The sequence below is a fragment of the Candoia aspera genome, chromosome 1, assembly GCF_035149785.1.
Source record: "Candoia aspera isolate rCanAsp1 chromosome 1, rCanAsp1.hap2, whole genome shotgun sequence".
Lineage (NCBI taxonomy): Eukaryota > Metazoa > Chordata > Lepidosauria > Squamata > Boidae > Candoia > Candoia aspera.
Window position 1 is genome coordinate 257479597 of NC_086153.1, and position 24158 is coordinate 257503754.

General features: G+C 39.2%; 1 protein-coding gene across 2 annotated transcripts in view; it reads right to left on the reverse strand.

The window, feature by feature from the left end:
• LUZP2 (leucine zipper protein 2) overlaps positions 1-24158 on the reverse strand; it is a 376168-nt gene that overhangs the window by 60459 nt on the left and 291551 nt on the right. For both annotated transcript variants that reach the window (XM_063293144.1, XM_063293139.1), the window contains one exon: positions 22146-22208. In XM_063293144.1, coding sequence (XP_063149214.1) covers positions 22146-22208 — 63 coding nt within the window. The remainder of the gene's footprint in view (positions 1-22145; positions 22209-24158) is intronic.

The following is a 24158-nucleotide window of genomic DNA, read 5'->3' on the forward strand; positions in this document are numbered from 1 at the left end:
GAGCAGCGGCGTGCCCGCAGAGAAAGACTGAGGAGTGTCCGGCCAAGTCGTCAGGGAAATCCCCCTCCTTGCCCAGGAAGATGAAGGCAGTGTTGGCTGAGACCGAGACAGAGGACATCCCTTTCTTTGGAGACGATGGGGAGCCTGATCTGGTCCAGCCGGCGGGAAACGCCAGCCACCTGCCTTAAAGGGCACCACTGGGCAGGTGGTAGAGGAGGGGCATGATCACATTTCGGTGAGTGGCAACTACCCCACATTGACAGCGAAGGTGAAGTTGGGCTCCCGCACAAAAACAGTGGAAGTGTGGGCGTTGATCGATTCAGGGTGTTCACATTGCCTAATCCACCCTGATGTGCTGGCTGCTTTGGAGCTACCCAAATTTCCGCTAAAACGGCCCATGATCTTTACCCAGCTGGATGGAACTACGGTGGGAGGAAAGCCAGTCACCCATTCCACGGGCATGGTGGTGTTGCAAATGGGTAGCCACCGGGAGGGGCTGCCTTTCGTAGTGGTGCCAGTGGGGGGGCCTTTGGTCATTTTGGGGATTCCTTGGTTGGTCCAACAAAACCCCTATACAAATTGGGTGCACAGGACTTTGACTTTTGGGGATGGTTTCTATCAAGCTCCTGAAGACGACGACGCCTCAGAGGCTGCAGTGGGGAGGGCGGCAGCCGCAACTCCGCATTTTGCAGCCACACCACTAGAAGGGTTGCCAGAGCAATACCAGGGTTTTGCCGATGTGTTTGGCGAGAAGGAGGCGGACCAACTCCCACCGCATCGGAAAACTGACTGTGCCATAGAGTTGGTCCCAAATGCCCAACTGCCCAAGCCTAAAATCTATGCCATGACCCAGAAAGAACTGGCAGAGCTGAGGGAGTTTGTGGATAAAAAATTGGCAAGGGGTTTTATCAAACCAGCTAATTCACCAGTGGGTGCACCTGTTTTATTCCGAGCGAAGGATGGGACCTTGAGACTTTGTACAGATTACCGCGGACTGAATGCAGTTTTGATATTAAACAAATATCCTTTGCCAATAATAAAAGACATGTTAGCACATCTGGCCAAGGGGAAAATCTTCTCTAAGCTGGATTTGAGGGAGGCGTATTTCCGTATCCGCATACGGGAGGGGGATGAGTGGAAAACTGCTTTCAACTGTCCTCTGGGCTCTTTCCAGGACAAAGTTTTTCCATTTGGACTGGCAGGGGCACCTGGGGTGTTTATGCAATTGATCAATGAAGTGTTGCATGAGCATTTGTTCAAAGGGGTACTGGTTTATTTGGATGATGTTTTAATTTACACTGAAATGATGGAAGAACATGAGCGTTTGGTGAAACAGGTGCTCAGCAAACTGAGGAAGGCTGAGCTTTATGCTAAACTATCTAAATGTGAATTTCATAAGACTCAACTTGATTATTTGGGGTACAGAATTTCTGACAAGGGTATTGAAATGGACCCTGCAAAGATCCAAGCCATTTTAGAGTGGGAGCGCCCACGCATTCGCAGGCAGCTCCAAATTTTCCTTGGATTTTCCAACTATTATCGGCAATTCATCCAGGGGTTCGCAGAAATTGCATTGCCTCTCACTGATTTATTGTGAACAAAGGGTCTGGGGGACACACGCAAGGTAAAGAACCTGGGAGCATTGCTCAAGTGGACACCTGAATGCCAGGTGGTTTTTGACAAGCTAAAAAGCCTGTTCACGGCTGCGCCTATCCTGCAACACCCTGATCCCACTAAACCTTTTGTGGTTCAAGTGGATGCCTCTGATTTCTCCATTGGAGCGCTTTTGTTGCAGGCAGATGCTGGGGGCTGCCTAAGACCCTGTGCGTATCTCTCCCGCAAATTTTCTGAGGCAGAAAGACGATGGCATGTTTGGGAAAAGGAGGCTTTTGCAGTCAAAGCAGCTTTGGAGGCATGGCGCCACCTTTTAGAGGGGGCCAAATTTCCTTTTGAAGTTTGGACGGACCATAAGAACTTAGAAGCGCTCAGCACACCCCGTAAGCTCAGCCCCAAACAAATTCGTTGGGCTCAATTTTTCAGCCATTTCAATTTTAAGTTGAAGTTCATTCCGGGTAAGAAGAACTTCCTGGCTGATGCGCTTTCCCGCCTGCCCCAGGATTCGACTTCGGTACCGGACATGGTGGGTACATTGTGGACAGAACCTCAGTTGGGTATGCAGGCTGTCACTCACAGCCAGACTCGTGCGCAGCTGCCCTCAGATTCAGTTTCACCGTCTGGGGGGAGGCTCTCAATTCCTTCTCAATTGCAACAACAGTTTCTCTCCGAACTGAAATCTGACACTTGGTTGCAAGCGAATAGAGACAATGTTACATTTGACCGAGGCTTCGCATGGAAGCAAAACCGTCTCTACATCCCTGACAGTTTGCAAAGAGAGGTTCTGCTCAGGTCTCATGATGATAAATTGGCTGGTCATTTTGGCTTTGTAAAAACCCTACACCTGGTACGGCAACAATTCTGGTGGCCTACACTGAGGTGTGATGTCAAAGACTATATTGCTTCTTGTCCTGTATGTGCCATGTCAAAACGGAAGGGGGGCAAGCCGCAAGGCTTGCTGCAGCCAGTGGCCAGCCCCTCACATCCTTGGGAGGAAATCTCCATGGATTTTATTGTAGATTTGCCTCCTGGTCAGAGAAAGACTGTGATTTGGGTGGTAAAGGACTACTTTTCCAAGCAAGCCCATTTCATTCCATGTGCCTCTATTCCATCTGCTCAGTTAGCCTGCCTCTTCCTAGTCCACGTGTACAGAATCCACAGGAGCCCCGCCCGTTTGGTCACAGACCGCGGGACACAATTTACGTCCCAGTTTTGGCAGCATTTTTAAAACTGGTGGGCACCAAACAGGCGCTGTCCACTGCATTGCATCCGGAGACTGACGGATCTACAGAGGCTCTTAATTCAACCTTGGAGCAATATTTGCGAGCCTTTGTTAACTATCAGCAGGACAATTGGGTTGATCTCCTGCCCTTCGCTGAAGTGGCTTACAACAATGCTGTACATCAGAGCACAGGGCACACCCCTTTCCGTACTGTGTTTGGCCGGGATTTCGTGCCCATTCCTGATCTACCTCAACCCACTTCACCGCCTTCTTCACCTTCTGACTGGGCTACACACCTGGGCGACTCTTGGCCAATAATTCAGCAAGCGTTGGCAGATGCCCAGTCCACCTAAAAGCTGCATGCTGATAAGAAGTGAGCTCTGCAGCCTGACTTCAAAGTTGGTGATAAGGTCTACCTTTCCACCAAGTTCATTAAATCGCCGCAGCCCTCAAAAAATTGGCTCCTAAGTTTGTTGGTCCTTTTCCCATTATTGGAGTTGTTAACCCTGTTACCTTCAAATTGGATTTGCAACACAATCTTAAACGTTTACATCCTGTTTTTTCATTGCAGCTTGCTCAAGCCTGTCAACCACTCCGATCGCTGGCATGCCCAACCTACACCTCCTGCACCCATTATGATTGACGGCCAACAGCATTTTGAGGTGAAGGAGGTCCTTGATTCCCGCAGACTTCATAACACCCTGCAGTACCTTATCCGCTGGAAACATTTCCCCCACCCTGAGTGGGTGGCTGCCCACAATGTTCACTCTCCTATTCTAGTCAGGCGTTTCCATGCTGCTTATCCTATGAAACCTGCTCCTTAGTATTTTTTGGGGGGTGGTATGTCATGTTCACCATTTCAATGTTCCTGGTACATCGTAACGTTTCGCATGTCATTTCCCTGATGCGTGTTTGATCTCGGGAGGGAGGAGGATTCCACTTCAGGGAGTTGTTATCTGTTGGCTGCTGGTTTGGAATGTGTTTGGGTTATCTCATGTGTTCAAGGTTACTTTCTCAGGATCAATGGAAAATGGTTACCAGCACCTGGGAGGGGGGTGGTTGCTGCAGTTGGGCGAGGGGAGGGATTACGTTTCTAGCCGAGGGTTTTTAGTTTGTATTTGGCACACCTTTCTTCATTCTCAGCTTTCTCTGTATTTGCATACTATTCTTTTAATAAACCAGATATCATTAAGTACCTGCTTGTGAGTCTGAGTATATCAGGATAGGCAATCATTACAGCTGGTAGGTACAATGCACTCCCCTTTGTGCTGTGAATAGGTGCTCTATACCCACTGAAGTTAGTTAGTGCAAATCGGTTTGAATGTTTTTGCTAATATTTTTTTAAAGTAACATATAACTTTTGTACATATATTGGTATACACAGTCGATACAATTTAAAATTTAAACATTCAAATGTGGGAGAAGGTAAAACTCAACAGATTTCACTTGCTTTGCAGTTTAGTCCCACATATTTAGAGGACATAATATTGGGGAAGTTTGAGTAGAACAGATAAAATAAAGAGGATTTCTTAATTTTCTTGCTGTCAAAACATCTAAGGCTTCCATTATATTTTTCCCTTCTTAAAAACCTAACATATTTATAGAATTAATGTTATAATCTCATAGGCAGTTTAGCTTACTCTAACATGTAATTTTATAATTACATCATCCAAAGCTTCCTCTAATTTAAACCAGTTATATATACAAGCAAAAACCATTTTGAATCAATGATATATGAGTTTGTGTGTGATTACTTCTGGCTGCCTTTTGCCTTCTTTCTGAGACAGAAATAATGAATCTGACATAATTTAAACCTTTTTACTCCTACAAAGCATACAATTTGTAATATAGCCATAGCAATTTTGGGGTGGAGGTAAATATTGTCCTATTTATAATTTTATCCAATTTCGTAGTTAGCTATTAACCCAGTGCTGTGCACATTTCATTTGAATTTATACATTTTCAACCACAATTTGAGTTAAGTGATTGAGTCTAATGTCTGAATATCTTGCACAAATCCCTTTTCGTTCACAGGCCATTGAATCAAAAGGATGGAAATATCAATCTTCCTGCCACTTAACTTGTATTACCACCTTGTAGTGAAAAGCTATTTGGTTGAAGAGATTGGTCATTTAGAAGCAGACCATGTTTAAAATATCTACCTTTAAAAAAGAAAGAAAGAAAGAAAGAAAGAAAGAAAGAAAGAAAGAAAGAAAGAAAGAAAGAAAGAAAGAAAGAAAGATCATTAGATTATGACAACATTTATTCTTAAATTCTCTTTTAGGGCTGTTGAGTTGTGAAAAAAGAAGTTACTGTTTTTTATAAATTATGGTGCTGAAGTCAGTGATGCATGTACTAGTACAGTATATAAAGATGAGACCTGGTGTCCTGACAAGCAGGAACCACGCCGAGATGAGGAATAAGTCTCTAGTGTTTTATTACTGCTACAGTAGATAGAAAATCCTAACAAACTGAAGAAGCGTGGGAAAACTCAGACAGATAAACCCCAAAAGTCAAGGCAGGTCTGATCTGTCTCTTTGAATGGCTGCTTAATTCCTCAGTCCTATGCATGTGTTTCCCCCCCTGGATAGGGGCCCCCTCCTGCTCACCATCAGTGCTCATGACACCTGGCCTGTTTAGACTCATAGTAAAATCCATATTGACTAGGTAAGTTACTAGTTACAGCTGGATCCATCTCAGAAATTTGTTCTAAGGTTAAAGTGAAAGTGACTAATATGTGCTGTTCTGAGTCCTTGAGCTGCAATTAAGATCTTTAAAAAGTATCAGGCATTACTTTTTTTAAAAAAAAATAAATAAACTTAGTTTGTTCTAAATTCCTTTGAAAACACCATTAAAGACTTTGAAGTTCTTATGGGATACAGCTGGGAGAGAGCCAAGTGTACATCTATTACCAGTGGTGGTGAAGCTTTGGAGCCCTGTTCAGAGACTGAAAGGAACTAGAAGTTTTTTTGTTTTTTTTTAAGGATAATTAAAATATTAATAGTTCACTTGGATACATCGCTCTTAAAATAACTAAGACTGAAGGATCTGGAGAACCCCAAGGAATTAGTTCAATGCCTAACATATTTTCTAAATCAATCTTTAACTTCATTTGGTAAATTTTCAGGAATACTCTGCACTGAACTTGGTAAATTGCCTGTATGAGATTTGTTTGAGTAATCAGAGCAGAATTAATAACCTAAAGACTAAATAAATACAGCTTATCTTGCTCTATCTTTCTTACCCTCCCCTTGTAAAGACACAATCTGAAAATAGTAATACAGGCTACCTACTTAAAGATGAATGTGGAAATCTGTTAGAAGTGTTGACTGCTCCATGTTGACTCCAGAGGTTAAAATACTATTGTGGCTGTTGCTTCTGGTGCTGAATTTTTATGCTTCAGCATGCCCATGTTTATTAATTAAGGCCAAGGGAAATCAATGGGGTAGCACTCTTACAAGTGCAAACGTTATTTCATCATACATTGATTATAGGAAAGTTTGACATTCTATTGTTCTCCTCCTGTGCCCCTATTTTACTTTTCAAGTTCTTTTACAAAACAAGCATTTCCAGATTTAAGATTTATAGTTCTTTTGGTAGGCCACTTTGTCTCCATATCAAGAAAATAAACATGCATTCATATATCACAGACGGAGGGAAGAACTAAGAGACTGTACGAAGAACATGTCTATTTGGTTCAAACAAGTGCACTGGTTTTAGAAGGATCAAGAAGAAACAAGGGGGTCCAGTTCTTTCAAAATGAGATATTTTATTTAAAAGCAAGAGTTACCTATCCCTCCAAAATTGTACAATACAACAGATACTTAGACTTTTTTTCCTTCTCCCTCTTTCAGTTTCTTTTTTCTGTTCTTGTATTTTGTAAATCATGGGATTACCTGTTTTTGAGTGTCTTACATCTTCTCTCAGCTGGCTATATAAATCTATATATATATATGATAAATAAATATACTTCTTTTCTTCCAAGCCCCACTGGCCTATACCTGATGCTAAAACATCTTGGATAGTTCTGGAGGCTTTTGGTATCTTAATTATCTCTGTTACTGTTTCTTAGGTTCCAATCAAAGCAAATGCAAGAGGCAATTCTACAGCTTTTGCAGAGTTAATTACAACACTGGTGATGACTTTCCAATAATAGCAGTAGCCACATAATAAGCTGGAAGGTCTCCTCTTGCTATGGTCATTCACGGAACATTTCAGAGTGGCTGCAGAGCTGGTGATTCCACTCAACTTGAATTTATCTACCTAACCTTGTAAGACAGAATAGCTTGAGCTAGGTATTAAGGATCCCATTAACTTCCAGTGTTAGTCCAGAAGCTTAAGGCCCCCTTGCAGGCAAGAGATGGTTTCTAAATTGGATTTCTCAGTTCATTAAAGATGTAATAACTTCCTTAATGCACACGGCCACATTCAAAGAAGCTACAGAACAACGAAGGAGGTGGGAGGAGGGTAGTTTTAACCTGGCAAAGATTTTTAAAGCTTTTATTTTTCTAAATATCAAAAGGTTTCTCAAGTAAAACTCTGGCTTCTTTAAATCACATCAACCTGTCTTCAACCTATTGATTGGTATGAATTGATAGAAACCACCAACCCTATTATTGTACATAAATTATTATGCAAGCAACTGAAAATCTCTGATTCTGATTCCATGTCTCCTGTCCCCCCTTTGTCATTATTTCTCTTTACTTTGCATTTTTGGTTAGGAATTGTATGCAGAATGTAGGCTTTAATTCTGGGCCATTATAAAAATAATACACTATTACTTAAATACTCAGAACAAATATTACCTTTGGAAGCTGAGTCTGACATTCATACCATTTTTAAAGGCTGGAAAAGAAGTGCGGTGGGGAGTGCCCAAAGTGAGGAAGTTAAGTACAAAGGTATGGTCTCAACTTTCTGATGGAGATAAGTTTCACAGAGATTCACATACAGTAAGTTCATTGGCATGAATAATGAAAATGAACGAACACCAACATTTTTTGGACAATCCAAAGCACTAGAACTGTAACTCTCCATTCTGTGTGAAAAACTCTTCTGCATGCATAGCCCTTCCCTTCCCCTTCTCCTTCCCCTTCCCCTTCCGCTTTCCTCATTCCATTCTCCAGAATCCAACTTATATTTGGTGCCACTGATTTTATTTACTTCATTACTGTATAAAATGTATTTAACCCCCTTTTTCTCTGAGGCCTTACTGTAAGGCAGTTTACATGAATGTCTTCCCTAATTTTAGTGTCACAAGAAAACATGTGAAGCCGAGCAACCAGAGAAGATTGGCTGGCCCAGAGCCAATGAGTCAAGTTCTGTGGTCCAGATGAGGCCCTGAACTTGGATGTCCCCAACCCAAACCCAGTTCTGGATACTGACTCTCTTTTAAATGATCATGGCTATAAAACAAAATAGAACAAATTAAAAACACTTAGTCAGAGGGATGTTGTGCCAGTACAGGTCTGTATAAAAGCTGAACTAAAATATTTCTCTCTGCAGTTTTGTTTTGTTTTTGTTTTTTGAGGTGGTTTTGTGTTGTTTCAAGAGATATCTTTTTGGTGGGTACAGCTCCCATTTGAGTCTCTTCATATTTTTCCACAATAACAGCCCTGCAAGGAGAGTTGGGCTGAGAGAGAATGGCTGACTCAAGGTCATCCAGCCAGTGTCTATGCCTATGGAGGACTAAAACTAATGTTCTCCTAGTTTCTAGTCGAGCACCTTAATCACTACACCAACTGGCTCTCTAATAATGTGTACTTAACATTCCGAGATAAAAATGGGCAGCCATCCACTGATTCTAATGGGAAAACCATGCTACCACAGAATAGTATCCAAAGCTACTCTTCATTGCTACCTATTGCCCTCCTTAATTGTTAAATGAAAGGCTTTTTTGTGTGGACATTTTGACTGAAGGCCACTGGGCTCCCAGTGTCAGAGCTTGAACAGCCACATACTTATATTTCAGGGTAAAGGAACTATAGTTATTAGATGTGCATCTTTGAAACAGGTCTAAAAATCTTTGTATGATATTTTACACTAAACTTTCTTCTCCAAAATATTTTATCATTTCTACTGGGGAAAAAAAAAGGCTGACAATTTAGAAGTGCACAAGAAATTAAAGCTATTGGTTCCGAGTTGTAGACTGTCTGATTCTAATCTTTTGGATACTTAAATCCTAAGGAAAGGTAAGGAATGTCAGAATTTATTTTCCACATTTGTGAATCCTATTATTATTGTCATTAAGTACGATTTTTTATTTTTATTTTAAAAATGCAACAAGGTCTCAGTTAAAGACAGGACATATTAGAGAGAAAAAATAAACAAAAAATGATGATCAGCCTGAAAATGTGTGTCCTGGACTGGTTTTAAGCATGCTTTAAAAATAAGTTGGATTATAAACAGATGGGTCTATGCATTAAAGTAATGAGCTCTGGACAGCATTGCAGTGCTTCTTCAGCCCACATCTTACATGTGTTCAGAATGCTGCTTTCATGCATGTGCCCTTACCCAAAGTGGGTTAGATACTCCATGTATGTGCAACAACAGGCAAACCCATTTCAAAAGTTTTTGTTTTTGTTTTTTCTGTTGTGCTGAAGAATTTCCAATTACTGAAACTCACTGTATATAATGAGCATGCAAAGAAAACCCAAGAGTAAATATATGTATTTTCTTTACTGCAGTCCATTAAGCATGCAATACAGCTTCTGGTGTCATTAATTTGCTACTCAAGACAAGATCTGAAATAATAGTCTTTTAAAAGCATTAACACACAGCTGGTAAATGCATTGTACACATCTGTTTGATGTGCTCAAGGTTAGCACCCTATTCTCAATGTACCTGAAGTAAATAAATACATTTGATTGTTAAGCCATCACTCTATATACTAAAAATTAACTGTTCTCTCTGACAAAGCATAGATCTGGGATCAGTCTTCTCCAAAACATCAAAATCTTATGAGAATACATTCCATATAACTTTATGTAAGTATTATTTCATATACAGTATACATACTCCAATTGCATACTATTTTTACTCTGGTTTCCTCCCCTGAGAGATGATTGTTTGATCCTAGACATATGTGTGTGTGTGTGTGAGTGTGTTACATCAATGGAACAGGGAAGACGTTTACTTTTGATCATCCCTTTTCCTTCCCACAACTCCTATTGCTGCCTCTCAGTTGTCTTAAGAGAGTGGAGGTACTTTTGTAATATGTTTTTTTTTTTTTTAGGAGATAAAGGGAAGAGGACAGTTTGGTTAAACTTAGATTCCCCTCTTGCCTCCTTGATTGAAATCTCTCCTCAAAGAGACTTCAATCAGCCACGCTAAGTTTGACAGAACTTATTCATTTATGCATGTATGTTTTTCTTTTCCTTAGATGATTTTAAATTATTTATAGACAATTCAATAAAATATCAACCTATCCCTTTAACTAGATAAATATTATGTGGCCAGGGGCATAAGCCATGGTGTCTTGTTTCTGTCACTAAGTTCTTTGATTTAGATTCTCCATTTCTCTACTGAGGAAAGAGAGCACTGTCTTAACAGCTGAAAATCTTTGGAAAGGTGCTGAGGCAGCCCAGAACTGTCCCACAAGAAGTCACACAAATCAAAATGAGATCCTGCACCAGTAATAGCTTGTCACAAATTAAACATTTTATAGATGTCCTGATCCTCAAGCACCCCCAGAGCTCCAATTTAGAATGTACATTGATTCTCTCTTGTTTTGTGCTCCTAAGCAGGACCTGAGTAAGTCCTGGCTTCTGCTCACCCTTATTACTATTTCTGTTCCTTGTGATGTTAGGGAGGAGCTATGAGCTGTTTAATTAATCAGGCTACATTGGGCACTGCTTCAGGAGAGGTTTTCAAAGGTTTTCAAGGGTTGATGATTCTCAGAAACCTTTGCATTCTGGCATTAGCAGTGGAGACTTTCTCCAAGCAAAGACTACACCCAGTCCTGTCTTTTGACTGGAAGACGATGGGACAGATTTCTACCATACCTTTAAAGCTTTCATTGCACATGACACAGGAGCAGTAGTTCCTCTAATTATTTTCACCTTGAACTTTCATTCATTCAGTTTCATTGCCTGTTGTACAAAATGTGTTATAAAGTTGGTAGAGGAAGGGCAGACTGAGGTGCATCCATAAACAACAATAGTAGGGAGACAATATAGATAGGTGTAGGTATAGTTATAGGGACGCGCGGTGGCGCTGCGGGTTAAACCGCTGAGCTGCTGAGCTTGCCGATCGGAAGGTCGGCAGTTTGAATCCGCATGACGGGGTGAGCTCCCATTGCTAGTCCCAGCTCCTGCCAACCTAGCAGTTTGAAAACATGCAAATGTGAGTAGATTAATAGATACCGCTTCGGGGGGCAAGTAGCGGCGTTCCGTGTAGTCATGCTGGCCACATGACCACGGAAGTGTCTATGGACAAACACCGGCTCTTCGGCTTTGTAACGGAGATGAGCACCGCCCCCTAGAGTCGGATACGACTGGACTTAATGTCAAGGGAAACCTTTACCTTTTACTAGGTATAGCTATAGCTATAGACATAAAACAACCATTTTATATCATGAAAGGACACTTACTTTAAAGAAAAATATTACAGATTGCAATCTGACATCCTTATCTGTGGGCCAAATCAGATTTAATTAAGTTTTTTTCAGTTAGTCTATCAAGTCCTCCAGTAGCTTGTTTGTTTCTTTGTAAATTACTTGCCCTTGCATAAAACATCAAATCTAATTGCCAACATCAAACATAATTCTATACATCAAATGATTTAAACTGGATGTATCTTGTCCTGTGCATCTGGTAATAACTTGTCTCTTCTATACAGCACTTAAGAGTAACGGAGCTGTGCCTTCCTTTGGTCATGTAATCTAAATCTAGATTACCAATAGCATCTTTGAACAGAAGCAGGTAAGTGAACATTCTGCCTATAGACAATTTAACTGAGAGTCACTCTAGCATATCAGTACTGGGGCTTAGAAACTATATTAAAAGTGTAAACTGTACATTAGCATGTTTTATCTCAAGCTTCAAAAATCACTCTGATTTCCTTTTATTACTTCGAAGAAATGAATATTTCAATTCCACCCTGAGGGAAATAAAAATCCATTTTTGTCCTGACAGATGATTTCCAGGTTCAGCTTGTAAAATTCTAAGGCAATGGGTTATTTTATTCTAGATAAATCATTCTTGATGAAAAAGTTTGAGAAAGAGATGGGTTGCTAAGGACATTTTTTTGCAAAAAGCAGCTGCCATTTCAGAAGTCTTCAGCATATCCATATCCATTCCAAATTAAATAGGTTCAGTATTTACTCTGGCAAACAATATGCTAACAGCGGTCTGGCAATAAAAATATAATATGCTTTAGATCCTCATCTCAAGGCTTACATCTCTTGTTATTAAGATAACATATTGAATTTAGCCAGGAGTTTCTATATTTGTTTATCCTCTTCAACAAACCCACCACTGTGAAATTTCTATCACTAGGGAAAATATCAGCTTCTTCTTTTTTTATAGCCAAAAGCTCTTTAAATTTTTAAAATAGTGTTAGTGCAGTGAACTGACACAATGACCTCATTTCACTTGCCATGCTTCGTTCACAGATTTTTCCCCTTGTGTGTGTTTGTATGTGCAGTGAAAGAAATGATTCTGTTTTATGTATTTTTAAGCATATATCTGACCTTACTCCTTGGACAAAAATGCTTGAAATAGCATCACACAAACTCACCCTAGTTTAGAGTCAGTGACCCTTCACAGTAATTATGATATAATTGCATTATGTAAATAGCATCATCCACATAAATGACACCCAGTGTCACATACATACATACATATATATATATACACATACATACATATACATATGCATATACACATACATACACACACATACACAGTATATTTAAAAAAACAGATTGATCTGTGCCCTGAGAATTATACAGTTTAAAATTTAATTATAAGGTAGATATTAGAAGGAGAGAAAGGTGTTGGGAATAAGGAAAAGGATTGAATGCAGTTATTTTTTAAACATACTCTGAGCCACAAATGCTATTTTCTAACCTATTTTGACTGTATTTTGAATGGCACTTCAGAAGGTAGGGTTGAACCAAATCTTGAATTTAATCCTTTTTAATTTGATTACTGAAAAATGGAAAGAGAAAGCTCAGGGAAAACAAAATAGAGTCAGTTTGATTTAGCTCATAAGCTCCCTGGTAATCAAGGATGCTTCTCCATCAACAAATGGCAAACTGGATTCTCTTACCAAGGTCTCTGGAAGTTTTGAATTTGGATACGACAGTTTTGAAAGCCTCCCAGATAGAAAACAGACAAAAGCCATAATAAATCCCTCATTTCTGCTGATTTACACTGTAAAATACTTGGCAGGCCACAATTCATAGTTTCATTTGATCCTGGTTACCTGAACTAATGTTATCAGTGATACATTGAGTCTGACATTTGGTATTCGGGATGCATAAACTTACAAATTCTAATTTGTTCTATTGCTTTCACAGGGCTGTTTTTGGATCCAATAATTTTTCATTTTTTACAAATGTTTATTTATCATATATTTATTACTTATACTCCTACCCTGCTGCAATCCAAATGACTCCTTCCTTGTTGTATATTTATATTTTTTATGTGGTATATAGGTGGGATTTATCTAAAGAGTCAAGGAAGGAGACAAACAGCCCTCAACCCATCCTCTCTAGCTGCCAACACCCAAATATGCAGGCAGCAGGAAATATCAAGAACCCAACAGTTCAACCTTGAGGTACACATATTCTCAAGTTTGGTTATTCATGTGTGGCAGTCTTATGAATCCATTTGGAGAATGACATATGCAAGGCCTCTTTGCAAGCAGTAGCCTTTGCCAGGAGGGCATAAACTACTCTAGCCTGAATAAATTAAATATGACAACATTAAATGGCATGACTTCCAAAAGTCCTTATTCCTCTTTGCGTTATCTGTAGCTTCCAACCGTTTTGAACAAAAGGATCTCAGGTTACCATACTTTGACCTCCCACAGTATTAGGACAAAACCAATGTTTATATCTGTATTTTTCAGTATAGTTTCCTAAAACTATAAAGCAGGTGCTCAGATATTTTCATTTTAATTGTTAATTAATTGTTCAAAGTCTATTTAATACTTCCTAAGATGTAAGATCCAGAAACTAAGTAAGATTGGGTATTTGAAAGGATAATGATAGGAATTGCTGCATGTTTTTTTTAGTTCGGCTTTGTATACAGTCAAGGGTTGCTTCATATGCTTTTTTCCTTTTTTTATTTCAACAGAAATTAATTAATCTAAGAGACATTCTTTATATAATTAGTTCTGGGTTAAACTGTGGGCACTGAACACTGTGCTTCACACTTAATTTTATTTAGAGGGAACCTATGAAATACACAATGTTTTCCAGCAGGCAAGATCACTGTATGTAAAACAAGGAACTGTTGTAAATCCTAAAGAAGTTTCAAGATAACTCTGCAAACTACATGGCTTGCATTACAAAATTTTCATCCTCTGCTCACCATGACACCACCTCACAGATGATCACAGGCCAAAGAGGGCATCTTTCTCTGCTTAAGTTAAGGAATCATCTTTATTATCATACACCGTACTCAAACCTGTCCCATTCAGCAGTATCCCCAACAATTGGCAATTTTTTCTGGGAGGCTAGATGGATGTTGTGGGAAGAGGAGAAAGTTGTTTCTAGCAACCCCACTGAATTCCCATAAATCCTGTTGGAGGAGATCCAGACAGGCCTGACTGGAAGTTGAGCTCTTTCAGAATCTGTATTGTGGTTAAAAGACAATAATCCAAACCATTTATTAGCTAGGCAAGAAGCAGGGAAAGAAGTAACAAAATTGGTGCATTAAATAAAAGCTTGGCACAGAAAATAACTTTTTTACCTGTTCCTACTAGTTTGCTTTAAATGAGTTTTTCTTCTGTAAAATTAGGTTTGTCAATCTAATCAGGAACTTTTATTTGTTTCCAGCAAAGCAAATCACTACCACTGAAGCCCTGAACATGTCCCCTATTTATTTTTCACATTTCCTGATTTTACAAATAATCATCCATTTATGTAAAAGATGCACAATTAATGAAGATAATATTAATAAAGCACTTATTAAACTGCCAAAGGATATTGAAAAAAATAAGAGTAGCCATTTTGTTTTATATTATGTAATGTATACTGAAAGCATGTTGTTAGAATTTAGAGCAGCAATATCAGTAGTGTTGATAGAGGGCAGGAGGTCCAGCCCATGTCCCCTACTCTATGGGGTGCCTCAGGGCTCAGTTCTCTCCCCTCTCCTATTTAACATCTACATGAGACCATTGTGGGAGGTGATCTGACAGTTTGGAGTAAGATACCATCAATATGCTGATGATACTCAGCTTTATATCTCTACCCCAGACCTCCTGAGTGATGCCATGGATGTCTTGACCCAGTGCCTGGAGGCTGTAAGGGCCTGGATGGGGTGCAAGGGGCTTCGACTCAACCCAAGCAAGACTGAGTGGCTTTGGGTTGGTGGGCCTCCCGGTGGAAAGGTTTTTCCATCTTTGGTTCTGGATGGGGTTGCACTGCCCCAGACAGACCTGGTGTGCAATCTTGGGGTCGTCGTAGACTCATGGCTCCTGCTCAAAGAGCAGGTGGCAGCCTGGGCTAGGAGGGCTTTGCACACCTTCAGGTTGTGCACCAGTTGCACTCATTCCTACACCAAGAGGCTTTGCTCACAGTCACTCATGCCCTCGTAACCTCCTGTCTTGACTACTGTAATGCGCTCTACATGGGGCTACCCTTGAAGAGCATTCAGAAGCTTCAGCTGGTACAGAATACACCCGCATGGATAGTAAATGGTGTTGGGTACTCGACACATGTAACACCATTGTTACATGAGCTGCACTGGTTGCCGGTGTGCTTCCGGGTGCAATTCAAGGTGCTGGTTGTTACCTTTAAAGCTTCATGGCTTGGGACCAGGTTACCTAAGGGACTGTCTTCTCCCAGTTGTTTCTACCCGTCCAATTTGATCTAGCAGGTTGGGTATGTTACGGGTCCCATCAGCCAGGGAGTGTCAGTTGGCGGGAACTAGAAGGTGTGCTTTCTGTTCTATAGTGCCTGCCCTCTGGAACATTCTCCCTCCAGAAATCAGGATGTCCCTGACCCTGTTGTCCTTTCGTAAGGCCGTAAAGATCTGGTGTTGTGCCCGGGCCTTGGGCCTCAAGCGTGTGGATGGCCCGTCTCTTGGCTGTATTAACATTCATGTATTGCTCGCTTGGCAGCCATGTATATTTATTTTGTATTTATTTTATATTTTAACTGTTTTAATTGTAATTGTTTTAACTGTTTTATTATTTTATTGTTGTAAGCCACCCAGAGTCACTTGCTGAGATGGGCGGCTATAGAAATCGAATGAATGAATGAATGAATGAATGAATGAATGAATGAATGAATAAATAAATAAATATGGAACCTTCTACTTAATTGATGGTAAAAATGATTAAATGGTGCACTGGTGAACTTCTTTTCTTCCTCCTCTTCCTTATTCTAAGCAATGAAGTGGATAGCTTAGGGGAAAAAATAGTAGTAGTGATAGTAATTATTATTATTCCTGCCATGTTTCAAACTAGTGAAATTCTACATGTCAAGATATCTTACAGCCAGTATGCTACTGAGAAAGACCTCTGATCAAACCTGCAGAGATTTTACTGAGGCAAAGCTGAGAACATGCAACACAATGCGTCTTGTGCCTGCATATATGTGCATTTTGATACTTTAACTTTGTATACTTAACTTATCTCTATATACATGTATTCTTATGCCTGTGTGTGTATATGTACACAGACAAGCATATACCCACACACACATACAAAGCATGCATATCTAGTTAGACTTGCCCCCAGAAAGGAAAATGAGTGGCAATTGCTTTTCTGGCATGTAAAGTTGGAAGGGCATATCACCAGAAGAGTTGCTCAAAGAGAGCTACAGTAGCTGGCAGTCCAGACTGAACACCTGGCATTTCAGACATTTTTTTCTTCTGCCAGTTAGAGTCCAGCTGGCAGTTTAAGGGTGCATTGTGCAGATGTGACTGTGCAGATCTATACCACAGGCAAAATTTAGGAACCTAAGATTCTGTCCACCAGCATAAGAAGCTTACAAATATCTGTAACTTCTTTTTGAAACCCTTTAACAGAATAAAATGATATATAAACTTCTCAGATGATGCCTACTTAATTTTAGAGAAATAAATGCAGGATTTTCATCAATGTCCCCTTTTTCAAGTATATTATTTTGATTTCTATTTGTGATCATAAATGAATATATAAGAATCTGCCATTTTTAATTCTAAATTGTATTCTAAATCTCTTAGTCCTGTTACCTAAGATCAGCTCAGTGTAGATTTCCCAAACTTCCTCCTTTTGCATACAAAGCAACTGGGCAACCGCTACTTTTGTTTTTATAAAATTGGATAACAACCAAACTGTTATTCCAAATGCTCTTGAACAAAATAAACTGGATGTAGCAGACTGGTGATTTCATATAGCGATGGAGATACATTTCAAATGAGAAAAACAAATGCATGTTCATCTTGCTTGGAAAGTCGTATCCAAATTAAGCCTGGCTTGTAATGGACTTGCTTCTATCAATCTTCCCTTCCCATTTCTTTCCAAACAGATTTAGAAAACTGTCTCAGAATAATGTGAATAACAGTGATAGAGGCACACTGCTTGAACTGTTTGGTCTCTTCTTAACAGGCCAAATATTTTGCGGAATATTTAAGAAAAGGCCTTGGAGAACTTTACCCAGCATTTATTTATTTCAACATTCTTTTAGAAAGCTCAGGAAAACAACAACAGCAACAACAACAACCACAGAATTATTCTGAGGACAATACAGCTTGCCCATCCATATTTTCAAAAACTATTCTTGGAAATCTTTGGGCTCCTCTAACGTTTTTGGGATTTCTCAGTGAGAAAATTAGTAATTGAAGACATCCTGACATGAAAGACAGCTAGTTTATAATTGTCAGTACCGTATGTTCAAAGATACAGCAATTTTATTAGGCCAGTGTTGGAATAATGAGTGGGAACAGCAGTCCAAATATGCTTACAAAATCCAACACCTTAAGATTATATATCTGCATGTTGCTGAATAGAGTTTAAGTAAATGTTTCAAACCAGTTCAGCCGTACCAGCACTTTGCTGAAATGTTCTTCACTGAAACATTTTTGGAGAGAGATTTCCTCTACCCATATACAGTATATCAACCTGAACATTGAGTAGACTTTTTTTTTTTCAGTTAAAAAAATGTTTAAAATGTTACAGTATATCAGTAGGAATTAACAGCATCTACTTCAAGAAAACCTAGAATATGCAATGGCTTTGAAGATTTCTAGAGGCTGGAGCACTTGCATTACAAATGCAATGTGTTTTCAAAGGCAGCCCTGTCAGTGAAGGATTGTTCTCTAAACTGGGTTGTGTAACGTTAATTTTGTTCTTGTTCCTCTTTCATTTAAAAGCCAATTCATTTGTCTTTTTAGATTCCACTACTATCACATGGAATGCAACCTTTGTTAATTTTGTATCTGCTGGTAGTTTTTAATATAACTCTAATCTTTTATATAATATCACATATTATTTTCTGTGATAGTTTGACTTTTGGGGGTGGAAAAGGCTCCCTGCAGGCAGAAAGCTTGAAAACCAGTAAATAATCAAGGAGTAACCTTCCCCATCCCATCCACTATAACCTGGATTTGTAATAGGATCAGCCAGTGGCTGAACTCAAGACCCTTTTGTTCTAAGTTTATGTCATGAGTAAGGATGGTGAGCAGGGGGCTCCCATCCAGACTGTTAAGTGCATGCGTAGCACTGAGGAATTGGGCAGCCATTCAAAGAGACACAGATCGGGACTGCCTTAACCTTTGGGGTTTATATGGCTGGGTTTTTCCCACGCTTCTTCAGTTTGTTAGGATTCCTGTTATGTACTAGCAATAAAGCATTAGAGACCAGTTCCTTGTCTCAGCGTGTTTCCTGGTTGTTAGGACAGTTTAAGTGCTGTCCTCTGGGCTACCTCACCCAGGCTCTGATTCTCAGACTGACTCAATCTGTGCTTTTTATTGTCACTGTACCAAAAAGGCCAAGGAAGTCTTTGGGTTTTTAAGGCCATCTCTGATGATTAGTCCTATTTTGTTCCTCAATGACTAATCCACACTGTAGTAGGGGAAGGTGGAGAGAAGGGTTCCCCCTTGCCAAATTAGAACAGAGTTATTGAAGGGGTAGGAAGCTCCATCTCCACTCCTAGTCTCTACACTCCTGAAAAGCGGGGGGGGGGGGGTGTCTTTGTACCTGGCCAACTATTGGGCAAGTGACTTTCAGACAGATATATCCACCTGCTAAGATTTGGAGCTTGCAGTTTCAAATAAATGGTTGCTGCCTCTTTCAATTTCATACCTGCTTTTTCAGAATTGTTAGTGCCATACTGTTTCATTGTTATGCAAAATAGTTCTTTATTATATTTTGCCCATTTTCTAATTCCATCTACCAAATGTAATAATTTATTTATCAACTCCCTCTCTGCTTTCCATGTCTTTTCTGGGTTGGGTAGAAGCATAAAGAGAGGGAGGCAAGGCTTAGTTTACTTCCCTGTCTGCTGTAATCCTATGCTAATCACACCGTGCTATGGGGAGTCCTACAACTTTCTAAATACTTGCTTCAGTAGATACAAAGATGTATAATAGAAAGGTGTTGGAAAGGAGGGTATTCCACTCACAATTCTTTGGATTTCAGCCATGGCATTTAAGAATATTTCTAATGGAACATAACACATATAAGAAATTGATTGGTTACAAAGCACTTTGCCTTTCTTAAAACAAAGAACAATTCTAAATGTGCTTATTATGATCACTTACAATAAACATTTATTGTATACCGTTGCAAGGCCTTGGTTATCAGCTAAAATTAGTTGCACACAGCACCAAGCTAACACACGCTAAGATGACAGAAGCCAGGCTACAACTCTGCCAAGGGCATAACGAAGATTTAAAATGCACACAGGCTACATTTCTTAAACCAGTAAGCCCAACCACAACTGATACCATAAATCTTGCATTTCATCATCTTAAGGCTGTCTTATGAAATTGATGCACAGGTTATACATTGGAACCCTGAAACTAAGGGCCAAACCAGATGCTCCCTTAATGTGCAGCATGCAGATACATACATACAGTACATACATTGTAAACTGTAGGTATGGAGGGAAAAAAAGATTCTTTGTTGAAATTTAGCATTAGGTGAGATTTATTTCATTGCTCCCCAGCTCAATCAAAACCAATATGGCTGGACATTTTAGAAAAAAGGCTTCCCATTAGTATGAGTGGGAGATTTTTTTCCAAACCATTTTAGCTACACCAGATGAGGGCAATGTTTGTTTTGACAGCACTAAGAAGGGAAGTGAAAATCTTTCCCTTTCTGTACTAGGTATCCTACTCAGGATCTTCCTCCTCCTCCTCCAACTTCTAAAAATAAATATGAAGGCATTACTATCCCCTTCATATTAACAGTATTTATTTTATTTATTTATTGCTCACATTTATATGGCTACCCATCCCACACAAAGCAACTCTGGGTGGCGCACAACAATAAGGTAAAAACAGTGAATAGATAAAAACAATCATTATAAAAAGATAAAATGGTTATTAAAAGATATTTATTTATTGCTCACAACAGTAATGCATATTTTGGCCCTGAAGACCCCAGGAACAAAAATCATTGGATCTTTAGCAGACAAAACAGAAAACTTAAGGGAATAACATCAAACCGCATTATTATAGCTATGCATTTATATCTTCATGGAACCAAATGTTTAGAAAGCGTTCATCTACTTTACCAATGGGAGTAATGAAAAAAGGTTGGATGCATCAGGATTAATTCTGTCTCTTATATGTGGGCAGCTGTTTCTCCTTCTCCCCCCACCCCCTTGTCTCATACATAAAATCTATCAGACCTCCAATAGCACTGCTCCGAAGAGTAGATAAGAGGCCTTTCTCCCCACTGAATGCTGAATACAAACACAGAGACATTCTTTTAGACTAATACTGCTCTTGGCTTTCCTGGTGACCTCTGAGGACTAATTCTACCCCCCCCCCACACACACACACACACTACTTAGATGCTAGAATCATATTGCAGGGTGAAAGGACTGTAGCATTGAACATTTACTTTCCAGGCCCTCCTGCACTCCTAACAGGGGTTGGAGCCCTGAGACTTATACCTTGCCTAAAATAATGCATTAAAATAAATGGATTATTTTAAGCAATGCACATTAGAGAGGTTGGGGGACAAGCTGAATCAGGATCTCAACTCAAAAAGATGTATCTTCTGAGTTGACTTTTAAAGTAAAGCCACTAGTTAACAAGTTTTATACACATTTTTGTCTCCACTGAGAAAAAAATGACAAAAATTTTAGTCCATTAATTTTAACAAGTACATTGTAGACTTTTTCCGTCATCACATTGTATCAGTGGACTACTTTCATAAAAGAAAATCAGCTTTCAGAATGCTTTAAAATATGTGTTTTGTACTGGCAGTAATGGTTGGAAACAAACAAACAAAAGACTCACATTTGTCTTGTCTCAGTTTTTTAACCACTTTAGCTACTTTGAAAAATAGCATACATGCTTAGTTTATGTCAAGATCTGTTTCATAGGACACCATCTTACACTATTTTACAATACTGTCATGTAATAATTTTCATATTTATACCTCTATAATCATCTGACTCTTGGTGGTAGATAAAAACATAAAACATTATTGCACAAAATAAAACATCCATGGTACAAAGATTAAATCAAAATCACACCAATATGCTACCTAAAAATGGGACAGGAGAAAGAAAAGGCTCACAACATGGCACACTATTAACAAAATAATTAAAACAAACAAACAAACAAAAAACCTTATGTTTTAAAAAAATCCCCCTGAAAGAAGGCTTTAGATCTTTACATATGAAATAAACAGCCTTTTCAAAGTTTTAGAACTGCTTGATTTTTCTTGGGAAGGTTTGCCTTCTGAGAACATTTTCTCAGTTAAAAAAAAAAGCTGAAATGAATGAGTGTTTGGATAATGTAGCATAGAAATCAAATTTACCTTTCATTTTTTCCCCTCAAATCCCTTTGAATATGTATGTTGACACTTTGTCATTTTCTTTCATCAGTGTTAGAGGAACAAAACCATTTGGTCAGATTACTTTAATGCTGCACTGTCTTTAAGCAAATATCTTTGCCAGTTCAAGTGAGAAACTCACCTTAAATATCAAATCCTTTTTCCCATAGCGAAGCTCCTTCAGTTGGGCTTGAATCTTTTTTGACTGCAAGCAGAGGATAATACATTAATCTTTTAAGTAATTTAATACTGTTTCATTTACAGAGTTTAAATATAAAGTTCAGGCAAGAGGAAAATGTATCCTGAGATTTTGCTGGATTATTATCTTTTTTGGGTGGGGAAATGAACTAATCTTCTGATGAAATGAATCACAGTTGTTCTAGTCACACCACTGTTTCTGCAGTAAACACCTAAAGTTCAGGGCAGAAAAAAATACAAAATACTGTACCCAGGGATATAACAGATGACTAGAAACAAATACTTAGGGTTAGATCATAAGTCATACAAATGAAGAGAAACTCATATAAAGGAGCTTTCACATTCTCTCTTCTGCCCTTCATCTCCTGGCTGGAGCTAGAAGGATCTTCTGCAGAGGACTAGTAGATGCTCTCGTTATCACCAGGATAAGATTTGGGAAGAACAGAAACTTATTCAGTCCAGTCCATAGGAAGAGCACCCACACTTGGTTGAGCTGGCTTACCACATTTTAAAATGGATGAAGTAATGCGCATTGCTATCTCCAGAGATGAGCTACAGATCATAAAATCAAAGTTAAGAGAACTGAACTGTGCCAATGCTGCTGAGTAAGGGAGAACTGCTTAGCTCCAATCAATTGGCTTACAGAAAATGGTTCTGCACGAACTAGATTAAACTAAAGCAAACACAACCCCAAATTATTCACTTACTGACAGACAAAGCCTTGAAGCAATACTCCAAAAGAGGTGCTTAGAAAATATTCTACTGTCTTTACTTCTTTGTTACCTAAATTTAGAAGCAAAAAAAGAGTCCCAAATGCCAATGAAGGAAGTCTCTTTATGAATCTAGCCTCATTAATGAAATAATTTCAGTACAACAGAACTCAACCAAGTTTGTAAAGTGCTGTTGAGAAAGGTATGTATCCAAAGTGTATTAGGCCTGTTTAATAAATATTGCTTTTCACTAGCACTTGGAACTCCATTAACCCTTTTTTTTTTGCTTCCTAGTTTTCAGTGGCTGCCCTTCCTTCCTTGTGTATCCATATCTAGGCAACTTCCCAGTCCTCCATCACTTGCTCCTTTTTTCTGAATAATACAAAAAGTTATTCACAAATTGGATAGCCAATCTGAAGTCCAAATGTCTGATTAATGAGTGAAACAAACAAGAACAATGAAAAAGAAGTATTAAAATCCTTTTTAAAGGGACACAAGAAGGGTTTTAAGCCTGCTCAACACACTATGCTCCAATCAGATGATTGATAGACAGTTATAGCAAGCCAGTTTGGTGTCGTAGTTAGATGCACTGGGTAAGAAACTGGGAGACCATGAATTCTAGTCCTGCCTGAGGCACAAAACCAGCTGGATGACCTAGGGCCAGTCACTCTCTCTCAGCCCTAGGAAGGAGGCAATGGTAAACCGCTACTAAAAATGTTGCCAGAAGTCTGCATGGATATAAGAAAAAAAATGACTTGAAGGCACAGAAAAAAGGGGAGGGAAAAAAAAAAAGATGGAGATCCCCTTGAAAATTATAGTTCCAAATGGATTAGAAAAAGAAACAGATGAAACTTCTGGCAAGGATTTGTTGCTTGTATGTTTTCTGTCACTGCACATCAGCCAATTAGTATGTAATATAGGATAGATGCCAACAATTCACAGGAAGCATCAAAAACATCTTTTGAATTCTTAATTCATGCAAATAGCCACATGTTCATGTGGCCACATGAAGGCTATCAGCACAGCAAGATATTCAATCAAAATTAGTTGCTGTCATAAGGTTTTAGCAGTGTGCACCTCGTCATTCGAAACATGCTTATACAAGAAAAAGAGTTTGCGTAGTATTCTGGGCAAAACTAGAGCTACCAGGGCTAAACACACAGCTGCTGAAATGATGCTTAGATTTGCTGCTAGGAAGGAACTTGTCCTGGAATCACAAAATTATCTGTACATTTTTTACCTCTCCA